A 9,012-nucleotide genomic window follows, 5' to 3' on the forward strand; every position below is an offset into this window, starting at 1 on the left:
TCATCAAATTGTATCAGATTACTCTTTTTTTCCTCTTCTTTCTTCTAGTTTAGAACTATTTTGGGAGTGCTCTTTACCTTGAGAAAAATAATCTTATTTTGTAAAGGCAAATTTTGTTTTGTTTTCTGAATTTCCTGTTTTCACATACTTGCTTCTATAGTGACAGCTTACCTTAGCTTCTTAGTTTTTCTGCTGACTTTCATGTGTTGCTTTATTTGAACTTGGACTGGAAACCAGCATCTTACCATTATGTCTCTATTCTATTCTGTTTCTGACACCAGTTAATGCTGAGTGAGGCGTGAGACATTTAAAATTTCAGAGTTTTAGTTCATGTCTTTGTGTGCTATTTATTTGAACGATTGAGGGGCCTTTATGTGCTTAATTCTTAGTTATGGACTTATAATTTGCTATAGTTATCAAACCTGACACCTTTAGTTAAATGAGGAGCTATTCCATTTTAAAACCCTAATTTTATGTTTTCACTTTGTTTTTATATAAAGAGTATGCCAAGATGGAAGGAAGCCACATACAATAAGGTTAATAATCCGCCGGTTTTCATCTGAGAAGCACCACAGTCGTGAAAGCCGCCAGTGCCCTATTCCATCTCATATCATCCAGAAGTTAGGGAAAGGTATGGACTCGGTTTCTAAGCCTTTAATTAGCTGGTTAAACTCTTAGTACAAAAAACAAGTTTGAATTAGAAATAGGCTCCCAAGGTGGAGGCGTCTCAAAGGGAGTTAGCAGTATGTTCTATTTGGTACATATTTTCAATGTTGTTATTAAGTGCTGTTGAGTCAATTCCATTTTATAGCGACCTGTATTGGGCTATACGAATCGGACTGCGAACCTTAAGGTCAGCGGTTCGAAACTATCAGCCGCTCCGCGGGAAAAAGATGAGGCTTTCTACTCCCGTAAAGATTTACACACTCGGAAACCCAGTACAGGGTCGCTATGGGTCAGAACCGACTTGACGGCACTTAACAACAACAACAACACCACCAACCCTATGTGAGGACTCAGTTTGCCCTACGTTTGGCATTGTTTCATTTCTTTGATAATACCTATTTTAGTGAGATATGTAAGAGGTATTTCATTGTGATTTTTATTATTTTATACATAGAATGTTCAGTGTTATAACCAAAAACTCATTGACAAACAAAATATTTATTACAAATACTTTTTCTATGTTTTCTTTTGGTTTGAAGCTTCATATTTGTATCCATTTTGCAGGTTTTTGTACATTTGTTTTTACATGTGGTTATCAAATTGTTTTATCCGCATTTATTGAACAGACTGTTCTTTCTCTCATTTAATTGCCTTGGCACCTTTGTCAAAAAGCAGCTGACCATCAGTGTATTTATTTCTTGACTTGACTGTAAAAATGTTGTGGTAGGGGCAGCTGACTCCTTTAACTTCACAAGCAGGAGAGAGGATCACTGCTAGCATCAGCCCAAGGCTCATTCCCATGGGGCAGAAGGTAGACCAGCCTGCGCCCTCTAGCCTTCTTCCCTGTCTGGACACCAGCCATCCTTCTACAACATTCTGCCTCCTCTGCAGTGACCACACAGAACTCATGGACAGTACTTACAGTCGGGGTGTTTATTAGGGAAGTAACGGTTACAATTCAGAATCAGCAAAGACTGAGGATGTAATTCTTCAGTTGGGGCCGCCTCTTCTCAGCCATGCCTTCAGATGGACCTCTCTCTGGCCCTTGGCCCCTTGGGCAAATGTTAGAAAGATTTTTAGCTCTACCAGGAAGTGGCCAGAATGACCCAACTCCATCAGTAAATCTTTGCCCAAAGGTACCTAGCCTTCTAGTTCTGTTGTTGGCCAGCGAGCCTCGCTCTGCCAAGTGCCCAGAGACCCCCACTCTATCTCCTGCTGGTCTTCTGGTTCTGCTACCTCTGTGATCGCCATTTCTCTGCTGCTACTTCTTAGTGTCTCTCACCATCTTTGGTGCTACATCCCTGTCTCCTGGGTTTAGGTGGTTCTCAGAATAGGGACCTCCAGTCCTAGAGAATGTGTTCCACTCCTGCCTCTTGGTTGGAGTCAGGTCCTGTCTCTGCAGAATTCTCTCACCTTTTTTCTCTTGTAAGATAAAAGCCGTGACTCAGGCAAGGGTGATGACTTGAGTTCATCCCACCCTAGTCCTTCCTCCTTAGTGTAACAAGCAACCTAATTCTGTCTCATTACCACGTAGAGGTTGAGATTTATAAGACAAACAATGGAGGGTAATTCTATCAGGAGGTAAGCACACAGTATTGGGATCTATGGTCTAGCCAAATTGACACATACCCCCAACCATCCTAGGGTCCATACACCTTGGTGTGGCACTGTAGGAACGGCACTGGACTGTTAACCTTAAGGTCCAGTGCCCTTCAAACCCACCAGTTGCTCCTTGGAAACCCTATACAAGGTTGCTCTGAGTCGGAATCGATTTGACAGCACTTTGCAACCACAACAACGGGGTAAATACTGGACTGCTAACCATGATTCAAACACATTAGGTGCCATTGAGTCAATTCCGACTCACAGTGACCCTGTTTTAGGGTTTCCAAGGAGCAGCTGGTGAACTTGAACCACTGACTTTGCAGTTCAAATGACTTTGCAGTCTGATGCATTTTAGCCCCCAGCTCCACGCCAGGACTCCCTGGCATTCCACACCTACAACAGCCCCGTCATTATGTGGGAGTTACAAAGACTAGCTCAAAGGACAGTATTAAGTAATTAATTGCAGCATAAATTTCTTGTTCCATTAATGTAGATTCAGTTTATACCAGTTCTTCCCTGTCTGTATTACAGTACCTTTGTTTCAAGTTTTTGAAATTAGGTTGTGTAAGTTTTCCAACTTCATTCTTTTTGAAATTGTTTTGACTATTACAGAATATTTGCTTTTCTGAGTTAGCACACTAACCACTGTTGTTGTTGTTGTTGTTGAAATCAATTTCTACAAAATAGACTACAGAGATTGTGATAGGGACTGGGTTGGATGAAAAGACAAATTCAGGCCTTCTTTAATTTCTTTTATGAGTATTCTGTACTTTTTGATGCACGGGGCTTGAACTTCTTTTTGCTAACTTTATTGCTAAATATTTTAATCTTTTTGCTATTGTGTCTGAAAATGATTCTTAATTTGATTTATAAATTATTTATAATATGTAGAAATACAGTGGATTTTTATATATGAATCTTGTATCCTGCTGCTTTACTAAATTGATTTATTAGGTTTTTTGTGTGTTTTTTTGATCAAAGATTTTATATATGTCGTATCTTGATATCCATGACTAAAGATAGTATTACTACTTTTGTAATCTGTTTATTTTAATTTCTTTTCCCTGTCATAGCACACTGACTAGACCGTGTGACATTGTTGAATAGAAGTAGTGAGAGCAGCCGTCCTTTGGCTGTTCTTAGTCTTAGGAAAGAGCCTTCAGTCTGTCACCATTGACTATAATGTTAGTCTTAGGGAGTTCTTTAAGCATCCCTTGATCAAGAATTTCCTGTCTCTTCATAGTTTTGTTGCAACAGTGAGTTGAATTTTGTCAAATGCTTTTTTGTGTGTGTTAACTGAGCTGATTATCCAGCTAAGTACTGGATTGCTACTGTTGTAGCAGAGAAAAGAGGCCCTATCTTCAAATATGTAAACGGTGTCGAGTGCTGTCCAGTTGGTTCCAACTCATAGCAACCGTGTGTAGGGTTTCTGAGGAGCGGCTGATTGATTTGAACTGCTGCCTGTGCTTAGCAGTCCAGTGCTTATCCTAGAGCACCACACCAGAATCTTTATTAAACGTTAAACAGGAGTAAGCACAAGACAAAGACAAACGTAGATATAACCCAGGTTACTGAAGGAACTAAGGGAACTCGGTGACACCATAATGCGTTTCCTAAGTTCTGTCTTCACATGGTAACCTTTCATAGGGCACAGAGAGCAACCATGACTGAGGTATGCCAGGCCTCTGGAAAGCAGGGAGAGGGGACTATTAGTACAGATGGCAAAGCTTACAGACTTTCTCTGAGGCTCTCAGGCTGTGATGTTGCAACCAGGTGACCCTTACAGGGTTTGGCCAGGAATGTTCTTGCCAGAGCCAGCATTGGGAAGTGGTACCAAACTCTTTTAAACATGTTTTGCTTCTAACTCTGGAAGTTCAGATGTCAGAGGTGCATAATATTACTTGTGACATAATATGTTCCAATTATTTTCTTCTTAACCGTTTTCTGTAGGAAACTATGATGTCAGGACCCCAATGGTTGATATACTTATGAAACTTTTTCGAAATATGGTGCATGTGAAGATGCCATTTCACCTTACCCTTCTAAGTGTGTGCTTCTGCAATCTGAAAGCACTAAATACTGCTAAGAAAGGACCTATTGACTATTACTTAGGACCATCGTTATCAACAACGACACACTCTGGCAAGCGCAGCTTTGTAAGTGCATAATTTTTTTTTAACTTTTGAAAGTATAGGGTTTCAAGATTTGTGGGGCTGAGTAACAAATCTGAGTTTGCATTTGGTTGCTATGATTTAGAGATTCTGGGGTGACAGTGCTTAGATGATTTACTTGTATTAAATATTACTTTGTGTAGCTTTTGCATGTGTATCAGGTGATTGAACAGACCATGGCTTAGGTCAGGAGAACCTAAGTCTTCAAATGCATTTAAAATTTTAAAGGGGTCTTTTGCAGCTGATTTATTCATTGTATTATATCAGTGATTTCTGGACTGCTTCATGTTGTTGTTATTACATGCCGTGGAGTCGGTTCCGACCCATAGTGACCCTGAACAGGGTTTCCGAGGCTGTAAATCTCAATGGGAGTAGAAAGCCTCATCTTTCTTCCACAGAGCAGCTGGTAGTTTCGAACTGCTGATCTTGAGGTTCGCAGCCCGATTTGTAACCACTATGCTACCAGAGCGCGCCTTGGACTGCTGCATACATGGACCTTAATTGTTGATTCAATGAAATCCTTGACAACTTCAATTTTCTATTTATCATGATGCTCTTTATTGGTCCAGTTGAGGATCTTTATTTTCTTTACGTTCAGACATAATCTGTACAAAAGCCTGTGGTCATGGGCCTTGTCAGTATGTGTTTCAGATTTTCTGTAAGCAAGGTTGTACCATCTGCAGATCTCAGGTTTGAATGAGTTTTCTTCCCATCCTGATGCTGTGTTTTTCTTCATAAAATTCAGTCTCACAGATTATTTGTTTGCTCAGCATAGAGTTTGAATAAGTAAGGTAAAAGGACACAACCCTGCCGCACACTTTTTCTAATTTTTCACCATCTAGTATTATTTCTGTTCAGATAACTGACTCTTGACCCACATATGGCTTCTGCATGAACACAGTGAAGCGTTCTGGAATTCTCCTTCTTTGTAATGGTATCCATAGGTTGTTATGACCCACATAAATGCCACATTCAAATTTTTGTTGGTGAAGAATATTGAATATGCCAATGACTGCCAAAGGAACAAACAAATCCGTTTTAGAAGAAATACAGCTAGAAAGCACCTTAAGAATTGAGATTTTGACTTGCTTGCTTGGAATAGAATATGTCATCAGGAAAGACCAATCTCTAGACTAGGATCACCCAAAACAAGGGACCCCCTCAATGAGCTGGATGGACACATGCGTACCAGTGGTCATGAAGATGAGACAGGAACGGGCAATGTTTCCTTGTGATATCCACGAGGCTGTGATGGATGGGAGCCGCCATGACAGTAGCCAGCAACAGCAGATTATGTATTGTGGATGCTGGTCTTCATTCAGTACTGTGAACAAGGAAGACCATGTAAGCATTACTAGATAACTGAGGAGACCATCATAACGGACCCGATTGGGAAGTGTTAACACTTTCTATAACAGTATGTAGGAGTCTGATAGATTAGCTCATAAATAGGAAAATATTTCCAGATTCTGTTAACATAAGTATTTTTGTTAGTTTATGCCCAAGCTACACGCCCTCCTCCCCCATAATTTTTCTCTGTTGAAGTGTTTTTTTGGGGCTTAGTTTTGAAATCGTACTGCATTTTCATGGCAACACTGATAAGACAATTGGTTTCTCAGCTGTTGAAATTGAGTGCATGGCAGTACAGAGTCAGAGGCCAGCCACGTTTTAAAAGCACAGAAACAGAAGCCACTCTGTGTGATAGCTTCGTGGATCTGTGCTTATTACAATTTATTAAATGTGGGCTGCTTTGAAAAATAATCATCATTTACTAAATTGTCCATGGAGTCCTGGTGTGGCATTGTAGGATAAGCACTGGACCGCAAACTGCAAGGTCAGCAGTTCAAACCTACCAGCTGCTCCTCAGAAACCCTATACCGGGTTGCTATGAGTTGGACCCATTTGACAGCACTTAACTACAGTAACAACCTAATCATCCTGTGTAATATTACTAATATTTTATTTACATTTAAGTTTATAATGAGCACAGAATAGTGTTATAAAAATAATGAATTGGTGCCCTCTTCAAATTTCTGTTACTGCTAACTCTCCTAACATTTAAAAAGATATGTCCTTTTTATTTTCAGTAAATCTTTAGAAGGAGAATGATAGGTCCCTAGTTGACAAAGACTGTCCTCAAACTCAAATTCACTATCACCTAGTCGCTTCCGACTCATAGTGACCCTGTTTAGAGTTTCAGAGGCTGTAAATCATTACAGGAGCAGAAAGTCTTGTCGGTCTCCCACAAAGAGGCCAGTGGGTTTGAACTTCTGACCTTGTGGTTAACATTCCAGTACTTACACTAGAGCCCCACCAGAAGGGTTTACAGAGGTTTTATGGTGATGATGTACCACTGAGTCGGTTCTGACTCATAGCGACCCTGTATAGGGTTTCCGAGGCTGTAAATTTTTAAAGGAGCCGGAAGACTCACCTGTCTCCTATGGAGCTACTTGTAGATTCAAAGTACTGATCTTGCAGTTATCAGCCCAACTTGTAATCCGCTACACTATCAGAGCAATTATACAAATATGAGTGAAATTCGTTGTATATCTGGCACACAGTGAGTGCTTGCTACATATTATGACCATAATCACTTCTTTTATTTTCATTTTATTTTTTGACATTACTGTTGTGTTGATGTTAATGCCTACATTTGGCTGTGCATACTTTTTTATGATTCTTAAAACTAGAGGAGAAAATTTAGTACAATACTTTACTTTGAAAATGTATACAACTAGAATTGCAGATTTAAAATTTACTTCATTTTAAGTAAATATATACTGGTATGGAGCATCGGGGCTCTGTAGGGTTAGCAATAAACGGCAAACCACAAGGTCGGCAGTACTACTCCACCAGCCACTCCTTGTGAGACAGATCAGGCTTTCTGCTCCCACAAAGATTTGCAGCTTTGGAAACTATACTGAGTCTCTGTTAGTTGGAATCAATTCAACCACACCTAACCACCACAGGAACTGGCATTACATCGTAATAGTGATGTTGGATTTTAATATAAAAGTACGTACTCTCATTAAACATTATACTTCAGAATAGCAACTCTTAGAATATCAGCCCTTGATGTGCTGTACATGTATTGTTTTTTGTAATGCCCTAGGCCAGTCACATACTTCTTCTAGGCTACCTTCTTTTATTCACAAAATTGGAAGATTGAATACGTGATTGTTAAGATCTTTTCCAGGTTTCCAAGTGCACGTTTAATGTCTGGCTCAGTGCCATCTCTGTCTAGCATAGAGAGCTAAGATTCATACAGTAGTGTAGTTGATGGTGGTGGCTACATGATTTCTAGTTGTTTGGAACTGACCTAAAAGGATTGAAGTTGTTGAGTATGTGTTAGAAGCATGTTGTCACATAACAGCTACAAGCACACTTCAAGAGCATGGATACATAAAGAATATCAGATATCTAAATAACTCTGTTATCCTTGTATTCTAGAAAATCAAAGACACTCACATGGAAGATTTTTCAAAAGACAAGGAAACAAACCGGGATTTTCTACCGAGTGGAAGAATTGAAAGTACAAGAAGTGGGATGTCTTCCCTGGATACTACACATTTTTCTGAAGATACTAATGAACGTCCACTCTCTTCACTTCCTGAGGGCATTGACCAAGATGTTTTTAAGCAGCTTCCAGTAGATATTCAAGAAGAAATCCTCTCTGGAAAATCGAGAGAAAAATTTCAAGAGCAAGGGAGCTTGAGTTATCCATTACATGCTTCTAGAGGAGTATTATCTTTCTTTTCTAGAAAACAGTTGCAGAATACTCCCACCAACCCTAGAGACCATTTATCCAGTAGCACGCAGGTATCAGCTGTCTCTCCCTGTGAACCAGGAACATCAGGCTTAAACAGCAGTAGTTCTTATCTGACTGGCCCCAAGGATTATGGAGATGAACCACTGAGTCAAGGACCTAAAGACTCTCAAGGATTCAATTTTGCAAATACCAACCCTGCTGTATCTGCTGTCCATTCATTTCCAAATTTGCAAAGTGAGCGACTGTTTTCCAAAAACCATACTACAGATAGCCATAAGCCACCCGTAGCAACAGTCTCTCACCATGTAGGGTTGACAGAAAATAGCCAGCAAAGTTCTGCTGAGGAGAAAACAATTTTTCCTTCTGATATTGATCCTGAAGTTTTCTATGAACTCCCAGAAGAAGTACAAAAAGAACTGCTGGCTGAGTGGAAGAGAGCAGGATCCTATTTCCAACTTGTACATAAATAGGCTTGTTCAGAAATAAGAAAAGTGTGAAAAGCAAGGAAAGTGCCATTGTTCCTAGATTAGCAGCTTGCTAAGTTCTTGTAAGTTAAATATTAACTGATAATAATGTAGAAATCGGGTCCAAAATGTTCCAGAGAAAGCAAGAGTTGGTACAGGAAGTCAGTTCCTACACAGATCATAACATGTAGCAAAATAAATCATGTAACATATGATCTTATTTCTAAAGGTATTTTATGTTATTTTTCAATAAAAAGAATATCATGGTCTGCATTAGTTCATTTTCATTAATGGGGAGGAAGATGTATATGTCTGAGAGGAACCAAATGGGTGAACA

The 9,012-nt window shown here is 39.6% G+C and overlaps 1 protein-coding gene across 1 annotated transcript in view; it reads left to right on the plus strand.

The window, feature by feature from the left end:
* The window catches only part of POLI (polymerase (DNA directed) iota), a 24,489-nt gene extending 15,808 nt beyond the window's left edge, over nucleotides 1–8,681 (plus strand). Inside the window, exons 8-10 of the mRNA XM_006837564.1 lie at nucleotides 501–631; nucleotides 4,222–4,427; nucleotides 7,893–8,681. Coding sequence (XP_006837627.1) covers nucleotides 501–631; nucleotides 4,222–4,427; nucleotides 7,893–8,681 — 1,126 coding nt within the window. The remainder of the gene's footprint in view (nucleotides 1–500; nucleotides 632–4,221; nucleotides 4,428–7,892) is intronic.
* Nucleotides 8,682–9,012: the final 331 nt, after the last annotated feature.

Source organism: Chrysochloris asiatica, unplaced genomic scaffold (assembly GCF_000296735.1).
Source record: "Chrysochloris asiatica unplaced genomic scaffold, ChrAsi1.0 scaffold00021, whole genome shotgun sequence".
Taxonomy (NCBI): Eukaryota; Metazoa; Chordata; class Mammalia; order Afrosoricida; family Chrysochloridae; genus Chrysochloris; species Chrysochloris asiatica.